We start from the raw sequence: 20,472 nt of genomic DNA, 5'->3' as shown, positions 1-20,472 counted from the left end.
TCTCCAGATTCATATGCTTGAAATTCAAATTTTGGTCTCTACACCCAGATGTCAAAGCTCCAAATCACACTTAGTGGAGGGCTAGTCAACACAGGTAGAAAACTGGCAAATTCAGATGTCTACTTTAGAATAGAGCTGAATCTCTAGCTCTTCACTAAGACCCTAGATGCCAGAGATGGTCTTCAACTACATCTTGAGATACCTGCTTCTGGATTTTTACCAAAGAGGCAGCCCATCAGTATAAGCTGTAACCTGAGTGCAAGCCCAAACTCCTGTCTCAACAGAGGTGCAGAACTGGAAGGATTTCAGAGAAGGACGATGACAGTGATCAAGCCTGTGAAAACCTTTGTACAAGGAACAGCTGTATAGGTCAGGACTCCCGAGCCTGCGGTGGAGACTGTTGAGGTTGGTGGTGGGGTATGTTAGAGCTCTACTGAATTGTAAGTGGCATGGAGAAGGTAAAAAAGGAGAAATTGTTCACCACTGCAAAAGTGAGAGAGCATCAAACAGAAAGTGGCAGACAGCCATGAGAATACAGATGGACACCTTTATCATGCCAGTGTCAATCAGGGAAAGTGATAATCATGGAATGAGAGAGCTACCAAAACCCAAACAACTTTAAAAAGTGCATCCTCTCCTCGCCCAGTAAAGGATTGCCGGGAGCGGGAATGAAGGTCACTGTGACCAACACTAACCAGGTTTCTGCCTTCTTCAAATTATTCCCCCAAAAAAGAGCAGTGGAGGGTTTCAAGGTTGCTACTACTTTTTATTGCTGTGTTCAATAATTGCTGTGTTCAAATTGCACAGCAGAGTGCAAGCTGGCATTCTTCAGCAAGGGAGTAAAAACTACCCCAGTAATATGGCAGACCTCCCAACTCTGTGTCCAACATCATTCCTAAGGTAACAAGGATTTTGGTGTCCCTTGTCCATGGAAAAGGGTAAACGTAAACATGATGTCCATCTTTGGGGTGGGTAGGCACACTAATCCTGTATACGGTGTGTTATGCCCCAGTAGACATTAAATATGCTACATACAGTTGGGGCATTCCATTTTAGTCGAGTGCTTTCTGTCTTGTCTTTGCCTGAGGACTATCTGAAGCGGGCAGTTTTTCTCCTGCCCTTCGTTTTTGCTGCCATGTGGCCATCTGTGAGGCCATGGAGTAGGCAGAGATGAATCTGAATGGAAAAAATAGCTGCTAGTTTTAAGGTGAAGCAGTTTACTTCCACTGACTCAAGAGCAACTGTGATATGATGTAGGACTGTCTGTTGCTGGGAGGACAGGAATGCTGCTTTTGTCTCAGTGCCAGTTTATGCTGTCTTAAAATTACAGCCTGAGAGCTTCATTTCCACCAGTTCGGGGAAGCACTACACTTATAACAAAATTTACAGGCTTGGGCTATTGGTAGAATTAAAAAGTCTGTCAAGATTTCTGTAACAAAGACCTACTGAGAGGAATCTCCAGTTGCTGGTTAAAAAAAAAAGTTTTGGGCAAAATTTAAATGCTTATTGTCCGACTCTGTAGATGCCTTTTTTTTTTAAATTTAATTTTCCAGAAAATTTAAATGTTTGATTTTTCAGTGTCTTAAAAAATGAATGGTGTTGCTTTCTCCTTTCAGCATTAACATTAAACTGGTCTGGATATTAGGCTCTAATAGTGTGCTTTAAATATTCAAACTGTTCTAGTTTTGATCTTTGAAATAGAGGTGGATACTATTACAGACTTTCACTTCTTGTTTGTACCGTGGTTTATGCTGAGTATGTTCTGCATATCATGGAAGTGGCTTACTGCTGATACCGTACAGGAGACTTTACGTATGAACTCATGCTTCAGTTGTGCCTCAAGCATGGGACAGAAAAACGTCTGACCTGAGGATGTTCGCTGTGGCGCAGCTATTGCATTCTCAGTCAGAAGGTCCCTCCATAGGGCATGGTGGTTCCTTATATGCCGCGTTGGTGATCTAATCAACTGATTGTTCAACGTGAAGCATCTAATGAACCGATTGTTCAACGTGACGCATTTCAGAGGGGTCAGGTTTTATCCTGCCGCAGCAAGAACGTCACAAGCAGAGGTTGATGGGATATTGTAGCTAACGCTGCCTTGTTCTCAGACCTGCTGGCGTGATGCTGGCCTGATGCTGGCCTAAGCTCTCACGACGAAGTTTGCCACCTAAGAGCCGTGCTGCAGCAGGCGCTCCGGCAGCAGGTCCGATTGCCGTGAGCAAGCAGGGGTGGTGATGGACGGCAAGCAGGGAGTTACAGCGGTGCCAGTCCTTCCTCTGCAGGCGGACTTGCTGAGGTTTTCTTTCTCTCTCTGCTCTTTGGAAGCGTGCAAGTCTTCCAGAAACCTAGGCAGTCTTGGTATGCTCCTCCTCCTTTGCCTGTGAGGGAAGGAAATGGCAAATGGTGATCAGCGAGCTGAGGGATTTATCCGAGATCACGCGCAGGGAGGTAGGATTTGGACTGGGTGATGATATTCCTCGCCACCGAGGCATCCTCTTGACTTAAAGCCTGCCAAGATGCCTTTGTGCTTCCCCCAGGTGAAATGCCTGACCTGCTTATGGTTTCCTCTGGAGCCTTTGATGTTCCTTCTGGCATTTATCTCATCTTTGCCATCTTTTGCCCTTCCTAGTGGCAATTGAACAGAATCCTTGCAGACAAGCAGAATAATATTCAACAAGTGGATGGAGGTGCACAAAAAGAAATAATGCAGTTCATTCTCTCATTTTTTCAGACTGTACAGGCAGCTGGGAATTATTGGTTATTATTGAATTGTACAATGACTATAGGAAACATTCTGTTTTTATTTTTTTCCTGTGGAGCCATCTCGTTGAAGTTGCACACATCTAATGTAGGTGTATACTGTGTCTCAAGTGCTAATTTCTCTCCCACTGATTGTAAGAAAGTCTGGAGGACTAGATCAGATACAGACATATCTCTAGTTAAGTAGGACAGTTATTACCCATCATATATGAAAGGTTCTGGCACCATTAATGTTTTAAGGGCTTAACGAAAGCTTTCAGGGGAATTACATTTACCTTAAAATCCACTAATGTTATAATGCGTACAAAGACGAGCCCTTAGTTTGAATGCAGAGAGGAGTAGTATTGATCATCATCGCTGCCCTGCGCTCCTATAAATTATCTGATAATAGAAGTTTGATGTGCTTTACCTGGGAATTTAAATGTTACTGTGCCCATTTTACAGATGGAGAAACTATAGCACAGAGGTTGTAAAACACATTTAAAGTGAAAAGTTGTTCAATGCACAGGTATCCCTTTATAGTCCAGATAAAATAGGTTACTTTCTACTTTATTTGGTTAACTGCAGTGTTTAGGATCCCAAATACTCTAAAGTGTAATTTGAAGTCTACAGATGTAGTTAAGCTGTCATTCTTAGATTGTAGGATGGTTCCCATGTAGAAGAAGGGACCAGCCTTTCTCCCTCTGTCAAGCATATGGAGAAACAAGAATACTTAAGCTCAACTTTACATGAAACTGCGTGAGAGAGTGTTGAAAGTATTTGTTTTCTTTCCTCAGATGCCTGTTTTTTTAATTCATTCCTTTGATGAGGAATGAGTTAGTTGCATTTATCTGGGGTGGTGTAGCATATCTGACATTTATGTGTTTCTTTAGCCATAAGTAACTGTAATTTTGTTAAGATTTCTAGCATGTTCAAATATTAGACTTAAGCCGTGTCTTATGGCAAATACCCATGTTTGAATATGCTAACAGAAATGTTTTTCTACTCCTTGAAGATAGAGAACTTAATGTAATAGGTAAATCAGATGGTATCTAGCACTCCATTGTAATGCTTTACTTGTAAATTATATTTTGAAGCACCATATCTTTTCTCAGTAGTGATTAATCCTTGAAATAAAGGGGGAGGGGGAAGCAGCTAGTTTGTTTTTAATGATGTGTTCCCCCTTTGGGAAAGATTAACTATGTACAACTTTGTTGAGTTTAGCAATTTGCAATGAATTGTTGAGTCATCCATGGAGACCAATTCTGTTCCTTCAGAAGAGTGTTCATCAGGTTACATTGTGCTCTGTTTCTCTAAAGGAAATAAGTTCTTACATCTCTAAGGTGAGAGATAGTAAGTTCCTTGCTAACATTTGAACTTAAATCTAGCAAGTAAAACTGAGCTGTAATATGTTGGATGGGTTGAGAAAAGGCAGAGAGAGAGAAGGCAACTAATTCAAAACTTGCTCGTATTCTGTGTGGTTTTGGTTTGCCTGTCTAAATTTCAGAGCGTATTCAGTGTTGCATGCGGATTCATCTTTGCCTGTCTGTGATGTGCTCTCAGCTGGTCTTTAGCATCTTTGGTTGCCCTGCCTCTTTTTCCTGCTCTTTCTCTTATTCAGATTGTACATAGATATTAATGACTTGATTAATTTTGCTGAAAGACCTACTTGTGGCCTTCTGTACCTCTAAGTCCCACAGCAGAAAGTGGGAATGTGTGGTAACATCTAGCTTAATTCCTGCCAGTGAGGGGTAAAACATCAGTGCGAAAGTTGGGGGTTCCTGTGGGAAACTATGGGGGATTCTTGCTAGCCGTATCTTTTTTGTATACGGAGTCAGTAGATGGCACCTCACAAAATGTTTCTCATCTAGTGGGGAAATACTGTCGCTTGGGCGTGCTGCTGTGTCTCCCTTAGTTAGGAGAGCAGTGTAAGTTACTCCTTTATTTAAGCTGGCATGCCTTGGCCCTTGCTCAGCAGTGGGAATACCAGCAGAGAGTGCTCGAGCAGTGGTACGGAACTGTGTGTGCTCGGAGATACTGCAGCCTTTTAAAAGTTATTTGGAGGAAGAGCTTAATGGACAGCAGTCACGTGCAACAACATCTGCATATTGAATCAATTTAGCATCCGTAGGCAGAAGTCTTACAGCCTTCCTTCATTCCAACGCATGAAACAAAAAATGGTTTGCTAGCTGCGAGTATGGGTGTTGATGTTCCTTCTCGTGCCAGGTAATGCACCACGCGTGTGATCTGCAGCCGTGTGGTGCATTGGGTTTGGTTTGTTGGATTTTTTTGCTAAGGCTGTACTGAGAGCTGGCATTTGAACAGGGGATGGCGAGGAATGAAAATGCTCCCCGTCCCTTGTATTAAAAACAGTTGAAAATGAGTATTGTGAATGTGAGACTGATGGGGTATGACAGATACACCGGCCAAAGGCTTGAACTCAAAGACTGTTAGAAATGACAGTGTATCTTTCTACTGACTGGAAGAATATTACAAACATAAGTAGACCTGCTAACCTGTTTTCCCTTGCCTGGGTTTTGGCTGTATATTTCACAGCTGTGAAAGTATTTGGATGCCCAGTGAGCGATGTGAAATAAGTAAATTGGAAGAATAAATACAACAGACAAATAACTTTTTTTTTTTTCCTCTTCCCCCCCCCCCCCATCCCTCCCAAAATTGCAGCCACAGGAACAAGTCTTCAGGCTGGCCTCACCCTTCAGGGACCTGGAGCTTGAACCAGGGGACACCTTATGGATGGGAGATGACGGCAAACAGAGATGGAAGAGACTACTTCATCAAGTAAGTGGGCAGTGTCAGCTGTGCAGTCTGCAGCCCTGCTTTTGACTATCTCCTTGGAATCCTAATTCCTGTTTCAGCCCTACACTGCTTTGATTTGTTGCACAGAAATAGTTCTGACTGTACTTTACTGCGCCTTGTTTTGGTACTTGGTTATTTCATTTACCCAAGAAAACGCTGATAATATAAGGACCTGTAATTCGTCAAGGAATTACAGCAAATGTCATTAACAAAAAAATAAAAATAAAAATGCCATGTTTAAAGAATGAGGCAAAAGGTCAGTTCTGACTGAGACTAATAATTCTCCTCCATCTCTGCCATGTGAGCTGTTTGTTTAATATATTCATTATACTTGTAATGAGAAAGTGTATATTTTGATTCTGTATAGTAAATATTCTAATTCTTAGATTGCCCATAGTCCTTTAGCTCTGAATTTAAAGGTTTGCAAAATAAATGTCAATGTGGATGATGTGATCGTAAACACAATTGGCTTTTCCGAGTGAAAACTGTGCATAATTATTCTTTAAAATCACTGAAGTGGCTTGGATAAAATACGGTTTGCTGTTTTAGCAAATGTACTCTTATGTGGCTTTGGAACTTCTTCACTAAAAATGGATGATGGTGAGTTAGCAGAACTGTTGCCTGATTTTGCAGCCTTAATTGCTTTAGCTTACATCCCATTTTTAAGGCTAGCATTTTGATTCTGCTCATGTGAAGGGTTGCTTTTTTTAATTGTTATTTCATTTTTATGTTTATCTTTAGAAACTCATAGGTGCTTAAAAAAGTTCTGGATGAGAATTACAATTCTTTCCTTCAACACAGAGTAGAAGGATCAGACTTATTTTAAATTGACCATTAAAAGCCCTTAATTCACTCAAGATCCTTCATCTGCAAAAATAGAATTGTACAGCATAAGAGCTCTGCTTTCTCTTCCTCCCTCCTTTGCCCAGGGTGCGTGCCTTGGCTTCCTAGGAGGCATTTGCTTTTGGAGCCAAAGCAAGATTTGTAGCAGCGTGGTGTCCTGCAGGCTTTCAAAATTTAGAGCAATTTCAGACCTGCCCAAATTGGAGCAAGTTGTCTGGGTTAATGAGGGCTCAAAAGCTGACTTTGAAATGTCGTTTTCTTCCTTGAACAAGTATTTGTCATGCTTTGCATGTCTGTAAGACACCGGGTGCAGCACTGGACAATGTGAAGCTGAATGCCAGGCACGATATAACTGTATTAGCATAGGTTTTCTGCCTGAACTAATTAGGCTTGTCAAGAAGTACAGGTGAGCCTCCAAAGTACTGTGCAGATATGACTCTGCTTCTTCTGTTTAGTGAAGGGACCTGCACACCTTGGGTGTCCATTTTTTCTGCAGACTGTTGGTGTTTTCTCCTCTGTGTGACTGAGATTAATTTGAAAAATTAATATCCTGCTTCTGAAGACAGGCACCACATTTGATTCCTTCTCTTTTCTCACTGGTCACATAATGGGATGCTGCACTTGTTATGTAGCTATAAACAGCTGCGGTTTACAAAATGCAGTGCATTAGTATTCATTAATTTTGCAATTTGGGAATGTTTTCTAATTCTCGGCAGCTAATGATTATTTTGTTTATTTTTTGGATTGCCTTTTAGTACCTTAAAGTGCCATATCCCTCTCTCAAATGCAGAAAACTGCATCTAGGAACAAAAATCCATAACAGGCAGTGCCAAATTATGCCTTAAGTAATGTTAGGCTTGCTGTTGTTGTTTTGTTGTGGTAGTTGGTTTTTTTTTCCATGCTCTTATAAGGTGCTTGCTCTCCATTCTCTTTCGGGCCCTGGTCTTTCTTCCATTTTTCTCTGCATGTGGGAAAAAAATAGGCTGCTTTAAGGGGTGTAGAGAATGAGACCTCTGAGGAAGCTGATCTGCAGAAGCCTTTGATATTTTGTGCCAGGCTTTCTTACCCACCAATATATGAGAGCAGTCTTAGGTGCAAGTTGATCAATGCCTCGTACGTACACGTTGCGTGAGTTATAGTACATATTCTTGTATCAAATGTTTTAAAGGAACAGCATTGGCTGTAACACATGCACTAGCCATGTCTCCGGAGTAATGATGCATCTTACATGAAATGACAGTCCCCTGGGATGCATTAAAAGCCAGTACCTTCAGAAACGGAATGAAATCAGGAACCCATTTGGAACCACGTACTGCTGTACCAAATCACCAGCTATCCACCGTTACTAGTGAACATCAGCCCAGGTAGCTACTATGATGTGACTGGGTAGTTACGTGACGTATATCTTCATTGTAGAAGAATGACCAAAGTCTGAATATACCTAGTGACTTGGCCAGCGATTCCTCTGTCGAGGTATGTGGTACCTGTCCTTACAGTGCCTTTTATTTGGCCAAGGAGAAGCCCTCTCTGGCTTTCAAAATGACTGCTTTTGCAAATACTACATGAAACCACATAAATGAAAACTGAATTTAATTTTCTTTCCTTCATTTTTCACCCCTGGATTTTAGGAATGAAATAGTGAGATGATGGTTGACAGTTATGTCAATAAAGGCAGGAGAGAGATCAGCAAGATAGCATCTCATATTGTCTCCAAGGCTTTTTATAGCCATACAGATTAACAAATTGCATCACACTGAAGGAGAAAAAGCAATTCAAATCCTTCGCTTGGTTTTGATTAAAGATGTATAAACCAGGTATTATCACAATGAAACGTGTGCGTGAGTTCTGTACAAGCAAATAACATAATTCATAGCAACATTAACTGCTTTTTAGTTAAATAATTTACTTCATGCCATATGTACATATCCATTCAACTGTAAGCAGACATATTGTAATTTTGAAATTGTGGGAGGAACAGAGAATCCAGGAGAATCTTTTGGTGAAATGAAAAGTAATTATATAGTGTTGGTGCAAATGCTTTAAGGCATGAATGGGAAGAGAAGTTTATTCTTTCTGCTGAAGCAAATTTGGTTTCTTTCAAATTTCTGAAAGCCCCAATGGCCTGAGCTAATCAAGGACAGCTTCCATTGCCAGGCAGCGCTTTTGTAAGAGTGTGTGCAGAGCCTTTTATCAAAATATTTTGAGATGTTGCTATCGATTCATTATCTCTTCTGTACAGATGGCACAACTGGGGTCATTTTGCCAACCTCTAAAACACTTTTTCTTAAGTTTAGGCCATGGTAAATTAAAGTTTCAGAACTTCACCCATTCCCTTTTAACTTGCCACTTTTACTTGAAATAGCCTTATGAGATAAGTAATACATTTCAGTATGGGAGGATGACAATCATCTAGTATTCTTCCAGTGTGTTTCTGTACTGCGCAAGCTGTATTAAGATGGACCTTTAACATGAAATAGTTTGCAGTGTATATCTAACCATTTTAAAGGCCTATTTTCTTTGCATTTATGATATACACTGTGTAGCTTATGATTATGAGACATTTCTGTAACACTGGTTTTAATACAAATATGAAACTTAATGAGAATGTGTTTGGTGTGAATATAGGGTTTCAGGGAGATAGCATGCAAAGCAGGAAGGTTTGGGCTGATTTTGTCCACAGAGGGTTTAGCCTCACGGCAATTTCAGCTTGCCTAAGTCGCCACCGCTATGATCTTACTGATTTTCAGACCTGTACATTTTTGCCCTTTCCATTGTGTCAGTCTTGCTGCTTGTCAGACCTGAAGGGGAGTTGGTAGAGGGAAATAAACTGGCAAAAGCTAATAAAAAAGGAATCCTACAGAGAAAGCTATTAATTTTATGTCAGTTTAGCTCCCTAAGCCAGTGTTCCACATGGTCCCACAGAGTTGCAGAATAGTTTAAGATGGAAGAAACCTCTGAAGGTCAGCTGGTCCAGCCTCCTGCTTGGAGCATGGCTCATGCCAGGCGATGAGCAGCTTTACTGACACACTGAAATACCTGACTCGTGTGGGAACAAGGTTGCAACCGACTTGTGTTGGCTTAAGCTGCCTTACAGCTGCAGTCTAACGTGCAAGTTGAAGTAACATTTGCTGCCATGGAAAGTCACACCCTTTTGATTCCTATTCCTGTTTAATTCCTAAGGTCAAAGGTGCTTTGGTGTTTTTGTGGATCTGGCTGCTATCATTCAAATAAAGACTAGAGTCTGAAATGGAATTAACTGAAAGGAAGCGTAGCTCTTCCTATGTGGACTCAAAGCACAGTGGTCCCACTAAGGAGTAGTTAGTTATTACACTCTTAAAATAAATTTTTAGAGGTGTCTGTTAGGTCACCATGTTGCCATATCCTTATTTGCAAGAGATGCTATTGATCATGTTTACTTTAACTCTTGTTATTGCCTCAGAGAGGATGACAAGGTCTGTCTGCGTTACCAGTTTGATTTCCTCCCTATTTTACTCCAAGGACCCTGACCATCTGTACTTCATGCATATTAGCTTGCTTCTGTGCTCCACTCTGGAATAAACTGAGCAAACAGCTGGGACCCCAGGCGTGAAATAAAAGACAGCACACCCAGAGATCAAAGCCTGCAGCATTACTGCTTGGCTTGAAACCACAGGTCAGTCCCCAGAGCACACAGCAGAGCTGGGAGAGACCTACTTGTCAGAAGTCTTTCCGAATTCTGTTGTGTTAGTATGACATGGTTGCTATGCCAGTTGAACGTGCCACAACATATTTTGATATCTTGAGCATCTGCTGTTGTTTTTCACTGGTGCTTTTGTATTTAGTAACACTAAGTTCTTCCAGACTTCTTCCAGGTGTATCTGGCAAACTGAATTCTTTTTTCCTCTAAGGTATGTTATCCTGCATGTAATATCAGCTCCATGATTTTTGGCTTGTGAAATCATTACATTTTGGTTGTCCTTCCTTGTCTTAGTAACTATGCTGTTCCCCAAATATGAAATTCTTGAATGCCAACTTTTGCCTTATACTTAAAACAGAGGTTAATGTGTTTGTGTTCTTTGGTAGCTAGTGCAGCTCACAACATCCTAAATTCTTGAAGCACAATATTTCTTTACAATACAGCAAAGCCATGTTATCCTCCTATACTCAAATACTTATCTAAATTTTCTTTAGTAGTCTTCAACTTACTCTTGCAGCGCTTGCTCTGCTTAGAAGAGGAAGCTCATTGAAGTTTCTGAAAGGTGGAGTGCCTCCGTGCGTGTTGCGTGCATCCTGTCTGGTCTGCGTGGTCCTCCTTGTACACCCAGTTCTCATAGCTGGCCAGCTGTGTGGAATGGCAGAACACAATCGTTGATGATATTAATGGCATATCAATCAAGCATCCTGCTTATTAAGGGCCACTAATTTATGCCAGATGCAAAACTGAGGCTCACAGCCTGCTAATCAGTTTACTCCAAAATAAATAAGCACGGAAGAGGATCAGACTTTTTTTTTTTTTTTTTAATTTTCTTTGGTGTGTCTAGCCCTACCCCAAACCTTCTTGTCCATACGTTCTGCAGGTTGTACATGCCTATCGGTGGTTTAGTCCATTCTCAGAATATTTCTCTGGGGTTTACTCTGTCGGAAGGTTCTGAAAACAATCAAAAGATATAAAATATAGTGAAAGCCTTGATTGTTGTTGCAGTATTGTTCATCTTCCTGGGTTTTGAAAAGGCTGCTGTTATTTGTACCTACGACTACCTTAGTACCTAAGGCCATAATGAAAGTTTAAAGCCACAGGAGCCACCTTCTGCCCTGTAGGTATGGTGTTATATAGCACTTTACTGAATGCATTACACTCCATCTCTAAGTACAGAAACAATGTTGACTAGGTTCACTGAAGGATTTATGTGGCATTCGCAAAAACAGGAGCAACATCGCTGCTGCTGCTCTGTCCTCCCCCAGCTGGCATGAGAGCACTTGCACTTATGTAGGCTGTCGAAAAGAAGATTCATTTCCTTCTCTTTCTGATTCAGATGAGGGATGTGAATGGAGGCTCTCTGTGTGCCAGGATAATGCCTCAAGCCAAAGGCTGACTGCGGTGTGCCGCTTCGGGCATCTCCACTCCCAGGTGAGGAGCCGAGGGAGCAGGCAGTGGAATCACGCTCTCTGGCCCAGTTATTCCCACGTCCCTAAAAGGGACATCCAATGAGATTGAATGGCAGGCAGTTTAACGGTGATAAAAATAGTACAACCTATATAATTAGCAAATATAACTCTCAGCTACAGGTTACAGTAAAGCCTAAAATGCTTCATAGGATTCAAATGTACATTTGCAATATACATTTGTAACGAGACTTCCACTATTAAATGACATAGGATTTAAAAAAAAAAAAAATTAGAGCAGATATAAAATCATATGTTTCAGACAAGCGGGTGAGTCAGCTGCTGACTGCCAAGGGCTAGGACGAAACTTCCTGTATTAATCAGGTTATTCTATAATTACAAGATTTCTTGCACCTTCCTCTGAAGCAGGTACTGAGTGCTGTCAGAGAAAGGATACTGGACCAGGCGGACAACAGGTCTGATTGGTATGGCAATTCTTGTTTTTTTCTCTCTCTCTCTCTCTTTTTTTTAATTCCCTTGTCACTAATATGGACTTTTGATATGAATAGTGTGCTATTAGAGAAGGAGTTCTGCTATGCTCCTTTCAGACTGCATACAAATTTGCTTTCTGTTGCTGAGGGTTTGACCTGCTCAAGGACAGGATCGTATGGTGGAAGGGGGAGTGGGGCTAGAAGAGACAAGCAGCAGCAGGGACACACAAACACAAATGACTTTTTAAAGCAAACCTGAATAATTAGAAAGGAGAAGGAGGAAAATTATATAGCAACCTGTTTGTGTCGGTGGTCTGCCTAGAGACAACTCAGGCATATGGTGAAAAAGAAAGTATTGTGAAATCAGCTCAACCTCCTGAAGAGAGAGGATGTTTTAACAATCATCCTTTCTTCACAGAGAACTGTTGCTCTAGCCATAAATACGGCAGGCATAAATATGACAGACAAAATGATGTTAATATCGACTGGGATAAATCATTGTTATAATGGAGGGAATAATAGCAAGGAGATGCTGGTTTGTGGGGTTATTTTATCTTAACTAGAGCATGGAAAAACGGAGAGTTCATTGCATTGTAAGGCAGCTGTACCTAAGCCAGTTGCCGTGCAGTAATTCGGGAGCCAGCCCCAGCAGCGTGGCTTCTTCCCTATTTGCTGGGTCGCCCTCTCCGAGTCCTCTCTGCACACAGGTGCAACCATCACTTGCTGAACCAAGAGGATTCCTCACACTGGAAAGGTGAGGGGAGTTACACAAGAAGGTATGAATGTAGGTGGGACTACTCAGAAGAGAAGAAGCTTTTGCTCAGTCGTTAGCCTGGGGTTGCTTGGATGTAATTGTGCCTAAGTGGAGTACAGGGAATCGCGTACTTCAGGCCTCTGTAACAGCACAGATTTCTGAACTGTGTTTCTGATTTAGTCTCTAGTGTTTTCTCCAAACACAAACTGGATGGGGACACCTTGAAATTCAGAGAAGTATTGCATCCTGAAAACTCTTATTCTTGTGGGTTTGAAGGTAGATTAGGAAGTAGAATAAAACTTCTGGAGCAGAACCTGTATAGAAAAAAAAAAAAAAATCAAGGTATGTTAACCCAAGGTCACAATATATGGAGGTGAGAAAGGTACCCTTCCTGGGAGCGTAAAACAAATTAATTCTTGTGAAAAGTTTGCGTGAGAATGATAGCCCCAGTCGGAGTCTGCTTTTTCAAACATCTCTCTTGTAAAACAGAGTGTGGTCCCTACAGAATCGAGATTCAAAGCTTCAAGGTCTGGTTCTGCAAAGCCATGCAGGTGGTTGGGAGAGCGGTGGTGGTTCCTAAGAAGCTGTAAGTCTTATCTCGGGTCACGTGCTGGTATCCCCAGTGGTGCAAACACAGAGGTTCTGCATATGAAATAGAACCAGGCTAGTTGATAGCCTTTAAAAAGAAAGAGGGTAAAGCAGTCCCTGAAACACCAGAAAGGTAGAATGATCCTGCAGGCTGTACCTTGGGGCCTTAGTGGCCACAAGCTTGGAAAAAATAAATTAGGTAAAGCTTTCTGATACTCGGTGATGGAACTGGGACCTTTCACAGCAAAGGCTAGGTGAAATTTCCCCCAGGCCTTCAGTTGCGGCATTAAGACAAAAATGCGCTAAAGCCAGGTTATAGAGCAGAAAAAAGGAGTGAGTATTATCGCAGTATATTGCTGCTGTTTAAATAGCACAGATGAAGAACACCAGTTCATCATAGTGTACGTACAGAATTTAAAACAAGTTTTCTAATATGTTATGCTGTGCCAGGAAATGCCATATTGACGATGCTTTCCAGCAGTCATTCATATACTAAGGCACTGCATGCTGAGGTATATAAAAGCCAGCAGAGAAACTGTATTTATCCTTTTGGCTTCATTTCTGTCATATTAATATATTTACAGTTTTCTGTAAAGAAAATCAAGTAGAAGCCTACTGTAAAAGGTTCTTATCTGGATTGTTATTGTAGAACAGCAAGGTAATTTGTTTTAGAAAGACAAAATGATACTACCAACAAAAGCTTACTGAATTTTAATTCTCATTTAGGTTTTAATTGCCCTTCTTACAATAAAATACTGCTTAATTATACTCCAAATGCTCAGCTCCCAATCTAATGGTAAAAATCTTCATATTATGTATGTTGTCATATATGTGTAAGATTAAAGTAAAGAAATAGTTTAACAGAACTCAAATTAATCTACTCACTGACAACAATATGACTCACTGCAATATTTTGAAAGCCATTTATCTAATGTTCGCTAGGATCCTGTGCCGTTCCACAGAAAAACTTCAATTTAAAATAAACCAATCAAACTGGGTGTCTGTGCAATTAAATATCACCATGGTAACGGGGATTAAGCACACAAGGTAAAGACCTGCTGACAGTGCAGAGATTATTTCAAGTTTCTTACTCTTCCAGCAGTAGCCAAATGAATTTACATTTTCTGTATTGAACACTGGGAGATGTAAAATGAACGAGATTGAGGTACTTGTGTGGCGTCTTGGGACTTCAGAGAATATTTTCCTGACAGGGGAAGTAATTAGCTGGAATTACAAATAGGAACTCAGCAGACAGTTACGAATAAGCGTTTGCTCATGGGATTTATTTAGCGTTTCATAATTAAAACCTGGAGAGGCATATTATGTAGGATACAAATAGCATGGAAAAACTTTGCCATAGTTTAAGAAATTGAACAGAATAATAACGCCATTTTGCTTTTAATTTTTAAGTGAACTTAGGTTCACTTAGGAAAGATAGTTATTTGCAGCTCTGATATAAAGTAACATTTCTAATGTGTAATATAAATATAAAGTTATAGTGCAGATAGACACACTGATACTCAGTGAAGACATAGGATGATGCTTTAATCAATCCTAACATATTTCTGCTTGTCTCTGGCTCTGTTCCTACCTTTTTCACGTGGATTTATAAAAAATACTGGAGATGCAAATCTCCTGGGGTGTCGAGTTTTCAGCTTTTAGTGGTATGGTTTAGGGTTGGTTTGTTTTTCTTTTCTCAGATTGGCTTTTGATTTGATTATAGGAGAGCAATTCTGATCACAGTGGTATGGTCTCTTACTGCTGCATAAAGCTGAAATACCTCGTCTAAACTGGGAACCTTAATCCCTACCTTTGGTTTATCGGCAAGTCTTCAGTGTGATCGAGGGGTGTTACAGTCATGGGCTCTTCTGTCCAAGAAGTGCCTGCTGGTGGTTTTGGGCTGTGCCAATTTTTCCATGAGATCAGATTTATGAGGATGTCTTCTGTCCCACTTTTCTGTCAACCTGTGAGAGGTGGAACTGAGCTGCCTTCGGTGTGCAAACGATCTGCAGCTCTTCATCCTGTATTATGCAGATATAGGCTCTGTAGTGCCTCTGCTTTCTGAACATTCGGTCAGTGTTTTGAACTCACAAGATGCTGCGATCAAGCTGTATGCTTCCCACCAGTCCTTACTGGTCTGTGGTTGGTCTTGGGATCATGCTGTTCTCATTTGTTGTCTAGGATGGGCTTTCCACCCTTGCAGAGCAGATCTGCTGCTTGGAAAATGTTTTGAGAGACCTGGTGGTAGATCAGCCCACAACTGTACCTTTTCTGCGAGAATCACAACTTGCCAAACCTGTCAGAGTGTGTTTTGACGTCTGGTTTTGATTATGGGAGTCTCTACAGTCTTTGACGTCTTTGGTTCCCTATTCATTTCAAGCATAAGCTTAGGTGTCTGTGTGTAAACAGTTTTTTTAGCTCCGCTATTATGAAAAGACATTGCTTCAATTTTACTGGTTGTCTGACATCCAGTTTTGTTGGCTTTATGTTAAAATGCCTGTCCTTGCACGTTGAGATGAAATTTGTTTTTTCGCATCTTGGGATGAAAAGCCTTTGTTAAAGATTCATGATAAATCCTGCAGTTATATCAAAAAATCATTGCATCTGGTGAGTTCCTAAAGGAGGAGATGAATACTGAGCACATTTTGTAGGAATGAGTGTAGAGAGTATCTGTTTATGGTGGCACTCTTTCGTCATACAAAAATGCAGAAGCCCTGTTAAAGTTAGCTCCTGGCATAAGCATCCAGCAAATGTAGAAGGAAGTAGTAGTGAAATATTGATGAAACGTACGGTAAAATCAGAAAGTCAGGGATATACGGGAGAAGTTTCTTAAGAAACGGCTTATGAGGTACAGGAGACAGTTTCTTAGGAGTGCTGTGCTAGATATTGCTGTCCCTGGGCTTGATCAGGTGGGAACAACAGAGTTTTGCCTGGAGTCTAAAGAGGTACTTTATGTTTCTCTTCCTGCTTATAATCCCTTTTGTGCAGCGTTTTCTTTTTGCTGCTGTTTTTATTGTTTTTGTTTAATCCAGTTAGTGCCTTGAGCTGGACAGCAGAGACTTGGCAAAAAGCCATACTGATAAAAGACATTTTGTTTGGGGCCACGAGGGGCTGATTCTGGCAGCTCATAGTAATGACATTTAGGGATTTTGTTGCATGATTCCTGTTGCCAGCATCCCATTAAAATGCAGTTCCACCATTTTAACAGAGTACTAGAGAACGACGAGCTAATGGTCTACCTTTGAAAAGGAAACCATAAAAGGATTAGCTCAACATCGGTGTTGTGTGCTGACAAGTCGCAACTTTCCGGTTGGGAATCTTTTTAGTTAAAACATAAGTATATAAAAATGGAGGTTTCCGTGCCTTCGGACATGGGACATGATTGCGGCTAGCTTTTGAAAAGGTTCCCCAGAGCGTCACACCATGACAAGCCAGAAGTTTCCAAAAGGCATTGAATAATGCCCGGTCAGAGGAATCCAAACATCTGTATCCTCAAACTCCGTTTAAAAAACAGTCCTGTTAGTTTCCCAACTAGAATTAATTAAAGCAAGCACAAGCTAATGGGCGGATCATAGGACCAGCTGCTTTCGTGGTGTGAGCCTTCAGGAATACAGTTCCTGAAGGAGGAACCCTATCACCTGAACATAATGTGTAATAGCTGCACAGCTGCTTTTTCAGCCTTGCCTCTGTGACTTGCATAGGCAATTGAGCCCTGTGCCGAAAGCCTGGGTCCCGTTAGGAAGAGCGACAAGACAAGGATTTCCGTAGAGCTGCTCGGAGCGGGAAGCTTGGTTGGGTTGGCTTGTTCCTTTTCCATAAGCTGCTTCTTCGGCAAGCTGTACTTGGAGTCAACTGGCGTTTCCCTGACATCCTAGAGAGAAGGGATGTCAGGACCCCACCTGCTCAGGACCTGGTAAGCCAGCTTGCGCTTAGCTTACTGTTACTTGATTTTGTGCTCAAATTAAAAGAATTGACCGGCTGAGCCTCCAGACAAGTTTGCTCAAAAAAATCATGAGTTTGGTCCTTTGTTTTTTTGTTGTTTCTTTGTTTTTATGTTACGGGAGCACGCACAGTCTGCCACATAAAATTGGGATCCTCATGTGATTGGTGGTTATATTTTAATTAGCTGGTGCTAGAAGGATGTTGAATTTATTCTCATTTTTTGATTGCAATTCTGAAGTACGGTAAGTTAAGTGAATTTTTCAAGGAGGGATTTACTGCTACCCTTTCCTCCCCAATCTGTGTCAAAAGTTAAGAATTGCATGCAAATTTTTTTCGTAACTACCATTCAGTGGCAAATTAAAAAGCTAAGCAATCCACATGTTGCCAGGCTAAGTGTTGTGCCATATTTGAAAGTCAAATGATGTTTTCATGTAAATATTAATGATAGAAAAGTGATTTTCTGTAGAGTCTTTGGCTAGATTTACACAGAATACGGCATAAATGCTTCTGCTATGTGGAAGAGAAACCTAACATATGTTTGCACTAACCACCCAGAGTAATACAGGCATTCCCTACTGAGCTTTTAAGTTACCTGGACTGCCTGCCATTCTCAGGCTATCATAAAGCTCAGCATGGACTATCTCAAAATTTATTTGGCTTCTCAAGTAGGTTTTACGACTCAGGCTGATCTCTCTGCTGCCACAGCTAAGCTGCTGCTGGCATCTGACTTTGCTACTTTAAAATTTAGTATATCTGTGCAAGACAGCAGGTACAGGTGGTCTAACGGCTGCATTATAGACAGGCTACCACTGTCAATTAAAAAAAATATTAAAAAATGAAAAAAATCATTGTTTTTACTGGAGAGGTAAATGTGGATGTATACAAGACTAAGGGGGATTCTCAGGGAAAAAACTGAGAGGGAGAGGAGAGAGAGGCAGAGAAAGCCAGGAGTGTTTCCTTCCTTATTGAAAGCACCTGTTTCAAGATTCAGCATGATGGCATAGAGTTGTGTGTATGACAGACACGCACACACACACGTATATATTTATATACACACACATATATGTATCTCCTCCATTTGTACAACAATTCTTGCTGATAATAAGAAAAGAATTTTTAAAAGTGTGTTATGTTTTTAAAGAAGACATTTTTAATCATCTGGGTTTATAGTCTAATTTATAAAGTCTCAAATCTTAGAGTGATGTGCACGCACCGGAAAACTGCGGGAAGAGAGGCATAATTAGCTGAATAACCACATCAGTAAAGACATTGCAAAAAAGCAACAAATGTGCAAGGAATCAACACAGAAAGCTTCTTGCAAAGCAGAAACTAGAGGACGGAAATGAGATATGCACAAATTCAGTAAGAGTTGCTTCTTAAAAGAAAATGTTAAAACACCTTGCAAGTGGCTCTTTATCCATATAAAGGATAAGCAAAGGAGAAATGGGGGGATTCTGTGTAGAGAGCATACAAGAACACAGCAAAATTCAAAGACACCACTGAGGATTATTAGCAAAATTTTCCCAATGATCTAGAAGTATGTGTTCAAAATGACTGAGGAGAGGAATCTTGATTTATTAGCTGAATTGCTGAGAGACATCCAGGTGTTGTCATTTGGGTATGTCAATGGCAAATGCCATTGTGGAGATAGGGAAGTATTATTAATTGTGCTTAGACATGTTTGAGAGGGGGGATTCAAACTGTAACAAATGTAGAAAATGCTGTTAGGATGATTAGGGGAGGGGAAAAAAAAATCATTACATGAAGAGAGACTAGAAGGCATAGATTTGTCTAATACAGCAAAACTAAGATCAAGAGGGAATAAACACCAGGAAGAAATGCAAAATGTTTAAAACAAAAAAAGATCTGTGGCAAAGAACTAAAGGGATTATACATTTAGATTGCAAGGGAGAAGACCGTTAAACATTAGAGCAATGGAGTTCATTCCCAAGCTTTCAGTCATAGCACTGGGTTGAATAATCCCAAATGGGTTTATGCTGATCACTGGTAAATATTTAAAGGAGGTTATATCATACCGTTTATATGATACAGTGTAAAACTACAAGGGAACAGAGATGATGGCAAACCAGATCCCCTTCTATTCCTCTTTTCCTGTGAGTCAAGTGGCGCTTCACTTGTTTCTTTAGCATGTAGATGATGAAATTTGAGCAACACGTTTGCAAACCAGACTTTAATCCACTGTATGCCCTTGGAACCTTTTGCAGATATTAATGAAACACATTTAATTATCTCTGTTAGGCAGATTACTCAAGGCAATTTAGATTACCACATAAAAAGTGGAATAAAGATCAGTGTTTTTAGTAAGCATATGGGTAATAAAAGTACTTAAATGGGATGGTATTCAGGGAGATGATATGATTTGACCAGGCTTTTAGATAACTGTATAAATGCTCTTTTCTAAATGCTGTCACAGAATGATGAATTATAACTCTATTTTAAAAAATACTTCAATTGAAAGATAGGAGAAGAAATATTTTTCCGTAAGTGTTTATACATAGTGTCAAGAAAATGTTTTTCTTTTTCTGGAAAGTGGATGTTACCATCAATCTTAAAGTGAAAAACATGGAAATGGGCTGCAAATATAAGGACAAGTTAAACAAATCAGGAGTATTGCTTGCTGGCAGTTTTGAGTTTTATACTGTTGCCTGATAATAACCGGGATGAGTTACTAATTTCATCAGGATATGTTGGCTGTCCTCTTCTGCCCACCGTTATAAAAAAAGTAATTGGTAATATCTGATACAATTTTTTTTGAAGTGCCATTTAGGGAATCCAGTTGCTTGTGTGAACTTCTGCATAACTATGGTAAATACATTAAATGATGTAAGGGCTGTGACATTTTTGAGTGAGTAGGCTTTTACTGCCATTAATATAAATGGTAGTGCTTTGGGAATGTGCTAGTTTGACAGCTCTACAGAGAGTCAAAAAACAACAATTTGAATTAATTTGGCATGTACATGGCACACATTGCCAAAGCCTCTAGTTCAGGCATCCTGTGTAATAATAAAGTTCTTTCATGTAACGCTGCAAGTTACCTTCACACAGGTTATTGGGTTTGGATTTTGGTGGATTTGTTTGTTTGTTTTAAAGACTGACTTTTATTTTCAGTGTTAAATATCAATAGCGTACTTTTGTTGGCAGTTACAGACAACAGTTCCCTTGAAGAGGCCCATCAACAACTTGGGATGTTGCAGC

The 20,472-nt window shown here is 40.4% G+C and overlaps 1 protein-coding gene across 4 annotated transcripts in view; it reads left to right on the top strand.

Moving 5' to 3' along the window:
• The window catches only part of FRMPD4 (FERM and PDZ domain containing 4), a 410,939-nt gene that overhangs the window by 293,391 nt on the left and 97,076 nt on the right, over positions 1-20,472 (top strand). For all 4 annotated transcript variants that reach the window (XM_069770396.1, XM_069770397.1, XM_069770398.1 and 1 more), the window contains exon 2: positions 5,422-5,538. In XM_069770396.1, the coding sequence (XP_069626497.1) occupies positions 5,422-5,538 (117 nt within the window). The remainder of the gene's footprint in view (positions 1-5,421; positions 5,539-20,472) is intronic.

The sequence above is a fragment of the Haliaeetus albicilla genome, chromosome 25 (assembly GCF_947461875.1).
Source record: "Haliaeetus albicilla chromosome 25, bHalAlb1.1, whole genome shotgun sequence".
NCBI lineage: Eukaryota > Metazoa > Chordata > Aves > Accipitriformes > Accipitridae > Haliaeetus > Haliaeetus albicilla.
This window is presented reverse-complemented; position numbering and strand designations above follow the sequence as displayed.